Source organism: Somniosus microcephalus, unplaced genomic scaffold, assembly GCF_052327205.1.
Source record: "Somniosus microcephalus isolate GS21.2 unplaced genomic scaffold, FLI_Smic_1.0 unresolved_chr1, whole genome shotgun sequence".
Taxonomy (NCBI): Eukaryota; Metazoa; Chordata; class Chondrichthyes; order Squaliformes; family Somniosidae; genus Somniosus; species Somniosus microcephalus.
In genome coordinates, this window is record NW_028225179.1 from 59545297 (window position 1) to 59559750 (window position 14454).

Consider the following 14454-nt stretch of genomic DNA (forward strand, 5'->3'; position numbering starts at 1 on the left):
GAAGATTTTACGGTCTGTTTTTATGTTCCCAACAAGCTTACTCTCATAATCTATTTCCCCCCTCTTAATTAATCCCTTTGTGCTCCTTTGCTGAATCCTAAACTGCTCCCAATCCTCAGGTTTACTTCTTTTTCTGGCCAAATTATATGTCCTCTCCTTGGATCTTATGCTATGCCTGATTTCTCTTGTTAACCACAGTTGAGTTCATTTATTTTTTATTCTTATGACAAACTGGGATGAACAAACTCTGTAGTCCGTCCATGCGATCTTTAAAGTTGGCCATTGCCTATCCACCCTTTAAGAAACGTTCCCCAATCCATCTTAGCCAACTCGTGCCTCATACCATCGTAGTTTCCTTTATTTAATGCAAAAAGCAGAGGTCTGGAGAAGCCTGGGCAGAGATGGAGCCTGATGGGGTTCTTGTAAAATTTGGAAAGGACACAGGATGCAATATGAGATGCAATGCAGATCTAATGCTGGGAATCCCTCTGCTCTTCGCTTTGCTTAACTAGTTTAAATATCATTCTCAGTGGATATTTCATCCCAATCTTCAGCTGCTCTCTGAATTTAGTCTGGGTCACTGCATAAATACACGTGTTTGTGCAGCAGCTCAATAGCAGGAGCATGTAACTGGTTTGATCTGCGATATACATCGGGTCATTGAAACCTGTTGAATAATAACGGTTTGTAATTTGCACTAATAAGAAAACTATCATATACGTCATCCAGAGCAGTATGAAGTTTCCGGATATGGCGTAGAGTAAGATAATGGATTTCCTTCGGTTCTCCATTTCCTGATCATTGTGATTCGCATCATTCTTGCTGCCCCTCAGCCTCCTGCGGACTCTACTGGCCGCCAAAATGTGTCCTACCGTCAGAGCATTGAGCAGCAACATCAGGAATATTGGGAGCAGTGGGGTGAAACAGCGGTGAATCCAGCTAAATGCTACCCACGCAGTTACAGTGTAATACTCTATTTTTCCATGACAGCCCCAGGGTAGGTTGTCGATTGTAATGTAGGGTTCAAATGCAAAGTACCAGGGAATATTTTTCAAACAGAACAGCGGGCACACGGTTCCTATAACCACGGCAGCAGTTTTCCTGGTGCAATATTTAGTCCTCAGCTTCTGGCAACAAATGGTAACAAAACGATCAAAAGTGAAAGCGATTGTTAACCAGACAGAAATATCTGTTGCTGCATGAATCAGGGCAGTGTGGAAAGAACACACAGGTGTGATGAACAGGAAGTTAGTAGGGAAATAATAATCATTAATCCGAAACAGTATCACATCAGTGATAATGACAAGTAGATCCGCCGCTGCCATGGCCACCAGATAGCGGGTGATACATCTGGAGAGACCGCACTTTCCCCGAGACAGGATCACAATCGTCATCACGTTAGCTGTAAATGGGAAACAAACAGAAACAAGGAATCAATTTTTAGGTTTCAGTTTGTTTCACAGTATTTGGTGTGAAATGTACTTTACTGCAGGATCTGTGGGGTGGGCGGGGGAGGGGGGGACTGAACTCTTTACCGCTTCTAGTATTGTGTAGTTGAAAATGATTTTCACAAAATTGCAATGTTAAGTATCTGTGAGTGTGGAGTAAATAAGTGAAAATAAACGCCATCAATAAATAATAAAGATTGAACAAAATGGATTCTGTGGTGATTTCCTCGCAGCTGCTTCCGTCCCGCAGCCGCAACTTCATCGCAAGTGTGAAGGAAACGCAACGGAGCTCCGAGTAAATCAACGGCCCTTTAATTGTACGAGTAAATGGACAGCGAGATAATGCGTTATAAATAATTGTAACAAGTAGCAGTTCAGTGACGGAACGCCGAATGAAAAGAAACATACCAAAACTAATTGAAAATAAGTAATGAGAGTTCAATTATAAATTGGGAGATAAATGATGGGTGAGGAGGAGTGAGAAAGAAGCCTGGCTGAATGCAGTAAATACTAAAGGGGGACCACTGAGGGTGAGATCAACAAGCGGGGTTTGGATTCGTGGCCTGGGGAGGGGAGTAGATACTAGGCAGAGGTCGGACATGGCTCGGAGTTCTCATGTCGTATTCTCCGGCTGGAGGCTATGACTAACGACCATTGAAGAAACAGCTATCAAACACCATGTTAACAGCGGAATTGTTAGGTTTGAATTCAACCAAGTAGCAGCAGATTCTGTTTACAAACCGCCAGATGAACAGTTCACCTGATCTACCGACTTCATCTCGCGGGAAATCCAGGTCTTTTCATTAGCGCCTTGAAAATTGCAAGATCATCTGGGCAAACTCGAACAATCAGCACAAGGGGGAGATGGTCAGGTGTGAGCAGCAACAAACACAATTACCGTGTTCTGTGAACCCAGGAATAAAAGAAAATTCTAAAGTGCACAATGGAACAAGGACACAATCCCGACCTCGCTTGTGTCACCTCTAATAATGCAGGGAACTTCAGAAGGAGGTGATGGCGGCGAGCACTAGACCGCAGCAAAGACCAGTGCAAGGGACAATGGAGACTGCAGTCCAACCCAGAATATCAAATTAACTGCCGAGAAGCAGATTCAGAAAGACTGACTGGAAATGTCCAACCTCTGAATTGGCCGAATACATATGTAATATTAATCTGACACATCAGCAATATGGAGCATTTGCCCCCTGGTGTGGCAGCCTGTCAATAAGTACCTCCTGCGGATATGCGACAAGATATTTAACTGAGCTTCCAGAACATTCAATCAACAATGTAAGAAATATTCAGAAGAGTTTGACTCGAATCCCTTTGGTGTGTAGGATAATGTTTAAATAGCATCATGAGTTAATTTGTTTAGAAAGGGAGACAGACAGAGACAGCGAGATGGAGTACAACATATGCCAGAGACATATCTGAGCTGAATAGAGAACCTGAGAAGGATGAGGCAGGTGGTGTAGAAATAATTAACTATATTCCTGTGGAACTGCGTTCAGACAATCGAGTCTTAGATGGAAATATTATCACATGATTTTAGGCGTGTATAAGTTTAATATAGTTAACTGTGTGTGTGTGTGCGTTTGATGATTCGAGGGATTACCATGGATACAGAGGAATAGTGGAACAGTACTGAGACAGAAGAATGAAGTAACCCCGAATCAGAGATGAGATGTAATGCTGTGTGCTTTTGACAAGGTGGGGGTGAGCCTCCTTCTTGAACCGCTGCAGTCCGTGTGGTGAAGGTGCTCCCACAGAGCTGTTAGGTCGAGAGTTCCAAGATTTTGACCCTGCGACGATATGAGGTGATAATATTTGCGAATGCTGCCAACACGTAGGAATTAGTAAAATCTTTCAGTAATGAATTTATCAAAAATATGCAGCCTGATAAATATAGCTGAAATCATTTCACCATATTCATTACTCATTAAACCACTATTTGTTAACTGGCTGCAAAATTATATTCGTGGACATTTGTGGGCACAGACCATAACTTCACTTGGTGCACGAATGCAGCTCCGAATAAATACATCAGCACTGTGGTTTCAGGAAATCCTTCACAACACAACAGTATTTCCCAGAAATACAGTGTAATATAACACTTGTAAGTTACATTCTAGCAGTGTTAATATGGGCCTTCACCGCCTGTCAGCAGATAGTTACTACAACCTCTGAACTCACCTTGTACTGTAAATAAATGTGAATATGCACACAGCAAAGTCCCACAAACAGATCATCTGTTTTACTGATGTTGGCTGAGGGGTACTTTGTTCTAAACAGTGCCATGGGAAAGACAGCACATATGAATGTCAGCCGAGATTGTCGACAGGGACTCAAAAACACAACCATCTAGCTCAGACTGGGAGCACTAGCACTGAGCCACGGCAGTAACAGTTAAAGGCGAGGGAGACAAGGTAGCCAGAGAAAGTCAGCAGGACAACATCAGCCAGAGGTCACTGTCACTGTCACTGATTAACTGGAGCAATTTCTCAATCTAATAACATCCCATTGCTTGAATGCTGCGCTCATTCTCACTTAGAGCCACATCACTCTGAGACATTCAATGTAGAATATTATATGATTGTCAGTTGGAGATTAAAATGACATTATAATATCAATAAACATGCCTTAATGTTTGGAGGGAAAGGAGGATAGATATTCTCGGAATTTCCAAAACTGACCCAAATCAGCAAAATAATCACCTCAGGACTGACAGAGAGAATAGCCAGACCCGCAAGGAGAGCAGTAACACAGCGCGACTTGGATGTATTCAATCAGTAACCGGTTACAATGACTTGCTGGAAACTCTAAGGCCTGCAAGAATAACATTGGACAACATCTGTAACTGTAGCGGATTCAGTCACAATGAAAATGCGTTTGCGATTAATAGAGCTCGCATTGCAGAAATTATATTGACGACAGGGACACAGCAGTAGGTCATTCCGCCCCACAAGCCTTTTCCGACATTCCATTATATCACGGCTAATCAGTCCCTTAATTTCATTACCCCTCTTGGTTCCATATCCCTTTATATTCTTACCTTAAAAAATCTATCGATCTCAGTCTTGAAAACCACAATTGACCGAGCATTGACAGGATTTTTGAGAGAGCGAGTTCCAGATTTCCATTACCCCCTGTGTGAAAAAGTGTTTCCTGATTTCATTCATGAACGGCATAGCTTTAATTTGAAGATTATGCCTCCTCGTTCTTGATTACACCTCCATAGGAAACAATTTATCTGCCTCTGTGCTATCGAATCCCTTTATCAATTTAAAACTCGATTATATCACGCCTCAACCTTCTAAACACAAGGGAATACAAACCAAGGTTATGCAACCTGTCCTCACATTTGAATACTTTGAACCCTGGTATCAGTCTGGTGAAATTGCACTGAAGCCCCTCCAGGGCCAATTCAGCTATCCTGCGACGCACATTTCTTCATCAGAAACCTCGAAGGGGTTTAGTAGCAACGGGTGGTGGAACTCATTAGACTGAATGCGAGATTTCAGCTTCCCAAATGAAGTGGAAATTTAGTCAGTGGTAACGTAAGTGTTAAACAACACCGGTTTCACACACTGGGCTCTGTCACACGAAACTGTAAATGTGAGATCGAAGAATGTAACACAGACACAGATTACAGGGCGATATGACAGAAGTGTTTACAATTATGAAAGGATGGGAGAAGTTAGATAGAAGCAAATTGTGGGTTCAAGAACGAGGCGCCATAGGCATAAGATTAAATAGAAGGCATTGGATGAGAGAGAACAGAGAGTTGGAGAAGCGTCTTCATAAAGGGATTTGACAGGCGGAGGAGTTCAGTTACAGGGATAGTGATTGAGGCAGAAACTGAAGGGAAATTAAAATGAATTTGTACGGAGCAGCGGTTTGAATGGGCAGATAGGGTTGCTAAGAGTGCAGCCGGTGTTGTGCCCGGTTAGTATAAAGGGACAATAATCCAGCATCGAATCGGTTCTATTTGTAAAATATGAATGGTGGAAACCTATTCAGGTTTCTCAAATGGAGCCAAACACAGGGCAGTATCACAGAGCGCCGCTGCATTGTTCCAATCGCTCTCTCAGTGCAGAAAGGGATGTGGAAGATTCCAGCTGCCTCCCACCGGCTGAAGGCAGCACAATGCCCGCCTGGTGGGTGAAGAGGAGTCTGAGAACAGGCTGGAGCCCGGTCAGTGGAGAAGATCAGGGGGAGAGTCTGTGTCCCTGCATGGAGCACAAACCCACCCTTGGCATGGATTGTGATCACCAGGAATAACATCCAGCACTTTGCTGGAAACAGAGCGAGAGCAACAGGAAGATTCTGATTAATAGGACTGAGCAAATCCCAGTCCTGACTGTCCGGATTCCCAGGTATATGTCCAGGAGCGGTCGTCAAGGGATCGGTCCCCAGTGAGAAACAGAGGGAGAATTTTACAACACAGCGAATGTTCAATAAAATATAGCCTTTGTCAGATATTACCGAGTGCTACTGGAAAGTAGGGGAAGAGAGAAAAACTGTTCAGGCACAGAAACAATTAAATTAAAATATCCCATTCCAAAACACAGTGCACGGGTTCTCAGTTAAAATGGAATCAATTGAAGGACATTAAATGAATAATATAATCTGCAATTTTTATGGGGGTTTAAAGGGCATTAAAAATTCAACAAGTGATCAGTCAACGAACGAGCTAGAGCTGGAAACACAGTCACTGATTTTCTGCCTTTCAATTGACTTGGGGAAAAAACAGTAAAAAAAGGACACTTACTGAGATAAGAGCAGGAGCACAGTTAACCCCTAATTCAGGAATTTAGTAACAGAATATAATCACTTACCGGGTATTCCAATGGATGCTATAATCGGATAGTAAATCATTACTGTCTGTATAACTGGTGGTAACACAGTAAATGGATATGCACTGTACGGAACTCTCATTCTGTCTGAGAAGTGATGGTTATTCTTGACACTGGACACAGGGCTCAACTGAATCTGTGAGATGAGAGATTAAGGGAAAATCCTTATTTATAATTGATGAACACTTCCCGTGGGATGAGGAAGCAGCAGGAGTATTGACATTACTTCCAGTCATTTGGGCAGTGCATCAACTCCCTTCACTGTAATGTTTGTGTTGCACTAATAATATCCAAATTGATATTGCAAGTGTTTTGAAATGAAAGAACACAATGATTGGAATAATATTTTGCTCACACTTCTATCTGTCAATGTACTGAAAGCCAGGCTCTGACGGCATCGCTGCAGCACCTTAAGCAGACGCAGCTTCATTTTCCCCTCGGTGACGTCACACGGTTCACACCTGTCGATGCACCAACTGAATTCCACCATTTCTCAAATATCTTTCAATGTTTACACCGCCCCCGGTGCTCCAAACTCAGCCGTTTGAATGTGGGAGTTGAGGCTGGCAATTGAGTGAGGAATTTATGTCTTTATGACGGGACGTGGTCGGGCTTTGCACCAACACCTGGAATAAATTAAATCTAAAATCTCAGGTAGAAAGTTGTAACCATTGACACGGGCTCGAAATTTCCTCGGTTTCACTGAAATCCACATTCTTTAAAGGTTACAGGTGATGCCCTTTCTGTTTTAAGATGGATAACCCAGGTATAGTGTACTGTACAATATTGAAATAGGTTGAGCCTCATTTTGGAGCAGAATCTCTGTGGAAATCTCCATCCCCCATTTAGGACTGAGATAAGGAGTAATTTATTCACCCAGAGAGTGGTGAACCTGTGGAATTCTCTACCACAGAAGGCAGTTGAGGCCAATTCATTAAATATATTCAACAAGGAGTTAGATATATGTCTTAAGGCTAAAGGGATCAAGGGATATGTGGAGAAGGCAGGAACAGGGTACTGAATTTGAATGATCAGCCATGATCTGATTGAGTGGCGGAGCAAGCTCGAGGGGCCGATCGGCCTACTTCTGCTCCTATCTTCTATGTTTCTGTTCTGTGCGCTGCGGTGGAGTTTCGAGTTTCTGCTCAGTTCATTATTTTCTATTATTATCCATTCCCGGTAGTTTCTCTTTGATCTTTCCAGTGATATTATCGAAGATCAGGCCGTTGAACACGGGTGCAGTCAGACCAGGAGTCGGTCATTCAGCCTCCAAGGCCTGTTCCGCCATTCAATTTGATCATGGCTGATCTGCAGCTCAGCTCCGTTTCCCCTGCTTTGCTACTTATCTCTTCATATCCTCACCTTACAACAATGTATCGATCACAACCATGAAAGCTCCAAATGATCCCGAGCATCCGCAGCTTTTTGTGGGTTAGAATTTCTAATTTCCACCGCCCATCGAGTGAAAAAGAGCTTCTTGCTTTCGCTCCTGAATGACCGAACTCTAACTTTAAGCTTATTGCATAGAATTACATACAATATACAGCACAGAAACAGGCCATTCGGCCCAACTGGTCCATGCCGGTGTTTCTGCACTGCACGAGACTCCATTCATCCCATCACCATGAGCTTTAATTAATTTCACTCTCATCTGTTTATCTAGCTGCCCCTTAAATACATGAATGCAATTCGACTCAACAAATGCTTGTGGTAGCGAGTTCTACAATATGACCGTTGTTCATGATTCTTGCACCAGAGGAAATTGTTTCCCGGTATCTACCCTATTGAATCGTTTGACATTTTAAGCATTTCTCACAGATCAGCCCTCAAAGCAATGCATCCTGACATCATAATTTAACGCTTTTAGCGCAGGCAATACTCTGGTGATTCTGCGCTGCACACACTCCAAGGCTTATATATAAACAGTGAGGGGCTCTGTAGTTGGGGGAATGAAAGGAAGGCTGGCGAATGGGATTGGAGGTGGATGGGGCCTCGGTGGAAGAGAGGTGCAACGGGGGTCAGAGGATGGGGAGGCTCGAGAATGAGGGGTCATAGAGAGATTGGGGGTCAGAGGTAGAGGGGAAATGGGGGTCAGGGAGAGGGTAATGGGGTCAGAGAGAGGGTGGAAGAGCGCCAGCAGCAGGTAAATGGGGTCAGCATGCGGGGAAACTCCAGAGGGCTGTAGATGCTCAGTCAATGACTATCTTCAAGACTGAGATCAATAGATATTTGGGCACTAAGTGAGTCAAGGATTATGGAGATCAGTCAGGAAACTGAAGTATTGGTAGAATTTCAGCCATTATCTTATTGAAAGGCGGAGCAGCTTCGAGGGCCTATATGGCCTAGTCCTGCTCCTTTTTCTTAAAGAAACATAGTAAAATAGGAGCAGTATTGGGCCATTCGGCCCTTTGAGCCGGCTCCACCATTCAATATGATCATGGCTGATCCTTTATCTCAATACCATATTTCTGCTCTTTCCCCATGCCCCTTGATGCCTTTTCTGCCTACAAGTCTATCTATCTCCTTCTTAAGTATATTCAGTGACTTGGCCTCCACAGCCATCTGTGGTGGGGAATTCCACAGGTTCAGCATAAGTACGTAAGAAATAGGAGCAGGAGTAGGCCATTCGGCTCTTCGAGTCTGCACCGCCATTCAAGAAGAGCATGGCTGATCTTCTGCCTCAACTCCATTCACCGGCCCTATCACCATATCCCTTGATGCACTTACTAGTCAAAAATCTACCGACTTCTGTTTTGAAAATACCCAATGGTTGAGCCTCCACAGCACGCTGGGGTAGAGAATTCCCAATATTCACCACCCTCTGCGTGAAGATCTTTCTTCTCATCTCAGTCCTGAATGGCATACCCTTTATCCTGAGGCAGTGGCCCCTGGTTCTACACTCCCCAGCCAAGGGAAACGCTCTCCCAGCATCCACCCTTTCAAGCCCTGTAAAGATTTTGCATGCTTCATTGAGAACCCCTCTCATTCCTCTGAATTCAGGAGAATGCAGGCCTAGTTTACTCAATCTCTGCTCATACGACAGTCCTGCCTTCCCAGGAATCAATCTCGTGAACCTTCGTTGCACTCCCTCTGTGGGAAATATATCTTTCGTTAGCTAAGGAGACCAAAATTATACACAGTACTCCAGGTGTGGTCTCACCAAAGCCCTGTATAATTGGAGTAAGACTTCTTTACTGCTATACTCAAACCTTCTTGTAATGAAGGTCAGCATACCATTTCCTTTCTTAATGGCTTGCTGGACCTGCACATTCAATTTCAGTGATTCGTGTACAAGGTCACCCAGGTCTCTTTGAGCATCTGCATTCCCCAATCTTTCACCATTTAGGAAATACACTGCCTTTCTGTTTTTTCTACCATAGTGGATAACGTCAAAATTATCTACATTATATTCCATCTGCCATGTTCTCGCCCACTCACTGAGCCTGTCGACATCCCCTTGAACCCGCTTCACATCGTCTTCACAACTGACACTGCCACCTAGCTTTCTGTCATCATCAAATTTGGAAATGTTACATTTAGTCCCCTCATCCAGATCATTGATATAGATTGTGAATAGCTCGGTCCCAAGCCCCGACACTTGTGCTTGCCCAGTAATCACAGCCTGCCATCCTGAAAAATACCCATTTATCCTTACTCTTTGCTTTTATGTCTGTTAACCAATTCTCAATCCATGCTAGTATATTACCCCAATTCCATGTGTCCTAATTTTGTTCACCAACCTCGTGTGTGGGACCTTATCGAAGGCCTTCTGAAAATCCAGATACACCACATCTACTGTTTTATATGCCCTAGAGGAATATATGTTTATTGCAAATTATGCATTATTTCCTTGAATGTTAGCCGTTGCATGTCCACCTTCATACCTTTTAGCGTAGTCTCCCAATCTACCATGGCCAATTTGTCCCTGAAAAACTTGTAGTTTCCTCTGTTTAGACTGAAGACCTTAGTTTCAGATTGGAATACATCACTTTCAAACGTAATGTAAAATTCAATCATATTATGGTCACTTTTCCCTAAAGGCCCCATTACCACAAGATTATTGATTAGCTCTATCTCATTACAGAGTATCAGATACAAAATAGCCTCTTTCCTGGTTGGTTCCTCTACATACTGTTCCAGGAAACCATCTCGCATGCATTCCAAGAATTCGTCCTCCACACCATTAGTGTTAATTTGATTTGCTGAGTCAATATGTAGATTAATGTCCCCCATGATTACCGTATTACCCTTGTTACATGCACTTCTAATTTGTTGATTGATATTGTGCACTTCATTACTACTACTGTTTGAACCCTCTGAATGAAGACATTTCTCCTCATCTCAGTCCCAAATGTCTTACCCCCGTTTCCTGAGACTGTGACTCGTCGTTCTAGACCCCCCCAGCAAGGGGAAGCATCCTCTCTGCATCCAGTCTCTCTAGTCCTGTCAGAATTTTATTCGTTTTAATGAGATCCTCTCTCATTCTTCTAAACTATAGTGAATACAGGCCTAGTCGACCCAGTCTCTCCTCATACGATAGTCCTGCCATCCCAGGAATCAGTCTGGTGAACATTCGCTGCACTCACTCCATGGCAAGTATATCCTTTCCTTAGTTAAGGAGAACAAAACTGCACACCGTACTCCAGGTGAGATCTCACCAAGGCCCTGTATAACTGTAGTGAGACATCCGTGCTCCTATACTTAAATCCTCTTGCAATGAAGGCCCAAATATCATTTAACTTCCTAACTCTTTGCTGTACCTGCATGTTTACTTTCAGTGACTGGTGTACAAGGTCACCCAGGTGCCTTTGTACATCCACATTTCGCAATCTATCACCATTTAAATAATACTCTGTCTTTCTGTTTTCCTAGTAGTGTGGATAACTTCACATTTATCCACGTCATACTGCATCTGCCATGTATTTCCCCATGTGTCTAAATCGCCTTGAAGCCTCTTTGCATCCTCATCACAACTCACAATCCAACCTAGTTTCGTGTCGTCAGCAAACCTGGAAATATTACATTTGATTCCCTCATCGAAATCATTGTTATATATTGTGAAAAGATTGGGCCTGCGTTACACCACTATTCAACGCCAGCCACCACGAAAAAGACCGATTTATTCCTACCCTCTGTTTCCCGTCTGTTAACCAATTTTCAATCCATGCCTGTATATTGTCACAAACCCAAGAGCTTTACTTTTTCGCACTATGGATGGGCCACATTCCCTTTTGTGTTTTTCCGCCAGAAAGGAATGTATAACTGTTGCAATTCATGCATTCGCTCCATAAAGGTTAGCCATTGCCTATCCACCTAAAAGGAAAAGGAGGTGGGTGGCGTTGTTAGGAAAGGATGAAATCAGCACAATAATGAGAAATGATATTGGCTCAGAAAATCAAGATGTAGAATCAGTCTGGGTGGAGATTAGAAGCACGAAGGGGCTGAAAACATTGGTGGGAGTTGTCTATAGGCCTCCAACCAGTAGTAGTAATGTAGGCAATGGCATCAAACAGGAAATTAGAGATGCATGTAACAAGGGTAACCTTTTAATAAAGCTCCCCAATCTATCATATCCAACTCACTCCTCATACCTTCAGAGTTTCCTTTGTGTAGATTTAGGACCCTAGTTTCGGATTGGATACTTCACTTTCCATCTTAATGAAGAATTCAATCATTTTATGATCAATCTTCCCTAAAGGACACCGCACAACACGATTATTACTTAACCCCTTCTCAATGCACAATACCCATTCTAGGATAGCCTGTTCCCTAGTTAGCTCGTCAACGTACTGTTCGAAAAAAACATCTCGTACACACTCTAGGAATTCATCCTCCACAGTATCATTGATAAATTGATTTGGCCAGTCTATATGTAGATTAAAGTCACCCATGATTACTGTAGTACCCTTGTTTCATGCATCTCTAATTTCCTGTTTGATGCCATCCCCTGCATTACTACTACTGGTTGGAGGCCTATAGACAACTCCCACCAATGTTTTTAGCCCCTTCGTGCTTCTAATCTCCACCCAGACTGATTCTACATCTTGATTTTCTGAGCCAATATCATTTCTCATTATTGTGCTGATTTCATCCTTTCCTAACAACGCCACCCACCTCCTTTTCCATTTTGCCTGTCCTTCCTAAATAGCGAATATCTTTGGATATTCAACTCTCGTAGTCACCCTGCAGCCATGTGTCCAAATAACCTCAACTACATAGTATCTGTTTACATCTAAGTGCTGGTAATTCGTCTACCTACAAAGGCCTTTGACACCGTTAAACATGAGGGATTATGGAGTGTCCTCCTCAAATTCGGCTGCCCTCAAATGTTTGTCACCATCCTCTGCCTGCTAAACGACGACATGCAAGCCTTGATCCTGAACAACGGATCCAGCACAGACCCAATTCAAGTACGGACCGGGGTCAAGCAAGGATGTATCATCGCACCAATGCTCTTCTCGATCTTCCTGGCTTCAATGCTCCATCTCACCCTCAGTAAGCTCCCCGTTGGAGTGGAGCTAATCTACAGAACAAACGGGAAACTGTTCAACATCCGTCACCTCAAGAGAGGATCCAAGGTTGTCCCATCCGCTGTCATCGAATTACAGTATGCAGACTTCGTTTGCATTTGCGCATATTCTCAGGTGGAACTCCAAACCATCGTCAACACCTTCACTGAAACGTGCAAGAGCATGGGCCGTACACTAATCATCCATAAAACAAACGTCTTCGATCAACCTGCCCCCGCCACACAGTAATGCTCCCTGATTTCAAAATCCAGGACTATGTCTTGGACAGAGTCGAACACTTTCCATACCTCGGGAGCCTACTGTCAAAAAGGGCTGATGTCGATGATGAAGTCCAACACCGCCTTCAGTGTGCCAGTGCAGCCTTCGGTCACCTGAGGAAGAGAGTGTTTGAAGACCACAACATCAAACCCACCACCAAGCTCATGGTCTACAGAGCAGTAGTGATACCCGCCCCCTGTATGGTGCAGAGACATGGACCATATACAACAGGCAACTCAAAGCACTGGAGAGGTACCACCAACGCTGCCTCCACAAGATCCTTCAAATCTATTGGCAGGAACAGCACACCAACGTCAGTTCTCTCGCTCAGGCCAACATTCCCAGCATCAAAATTTGACCACGCTCAATCAGCTCCGATGGACGAGCCACATCATCCACATTCCCGATATGAGACTCCCAAGACAAGTGCTCTACTCGGAGCTCTGACACAGCAAGAGAGCCCCGGGTGGGCAGAGGAAACGCTTCAAGGACACTCTCACAGAAACCTTGAAAAAGTGCAACATCCCCACTGACACCTTGGAATCCGTGGCCTATGACCGCACAATGTGAAGCAGGAGCATCCGGGAAGGCACAGAACGCCTCCACCCTCTTTACCGGGAGCAAGCATAAGCCAAGCACAAACAACAGAAGAAGTGCACGTCAACCCAAGCAACCCACGCCCCCCACCCCTTCAACCACCGCCTGTCCCACCTGTGACAGAGACTGCAGGTCCTGCATTGGTCTCATCGGTCACCTTGAGAACTCATTTTTAATGTGGAAGCAAGTCATCCTCGGCTCCGAGGGATGACCTAAGAAGATTACGAATGCTTCGTGCATGCAGAGACAGTGCCTTTAGATTTGTCTTTTTAACATTTTTAGACATCTTCACATTTTTTGTACAATGGCCCTATTTGTCTTATTACCATTTTTTATTACCCGGGCCCTATTTGTTATTGCACTCTTTTGTTTGTACACTCTGTTCCTTCCTGACACCACCTGGTTATCCTTACCCCAATCACTTTCCTGCACAGCTTCCTTGTCTTTATCTTTAGCATTCTAGATTTTTCTCGACAGGGATCCGCCCCCCGCTTACTTAGTTTAAAGTCCTCTCTACCTCCCTAGTTATTCCTCTACCTCCATATTTATTATGTTCTTATAAAACGTGGAAGCCAATTTGCGCACTGCAAGGTCCCAGAAAGAGCAATGTGAAAATGACCAGGTAATCTGGTTTATCTGTGTGGATTGCAGAATAATTATTGACCCACACACCGGGAACAATTCGCCTGCTCTTTCCCAAAATAGTGCCGTATGATCTTTTACGCCCACATGAGAGAGCAGATGGGGTCTGGGTTTAACGTCTCA

General features: G+C 43.8%; 1 protein-coding gene across 1 annotated transcript; it reads right to left on the reverse strand.

The window, feature by feature from the left end:
* Positions 1-397: 397 nt before the first annotated feature.
* Positions 398-6429, reverse strand: LOC147095358 (putative G protein-coupled receptor 139). Its single transcript, XM_085973953.1, has 2 exons — positions 6287-6429; positions 398-1402 (listed from the first exon to the last, which is right to left on the reverse strand). The coding sequence occupies exons 1-2, from the start codon at positions 6384-6386 to the stop codon at positions 471-473; spliced, it is 1032 nt and encodes a 343-aa protein (XP_085830079.1). The 5' UTR covers positions 6387-6429; the 3' UTR covers positions 398-470.
* Between the last annotated feature and the right edge of the window lie 8025 nt (positions 6430-14454).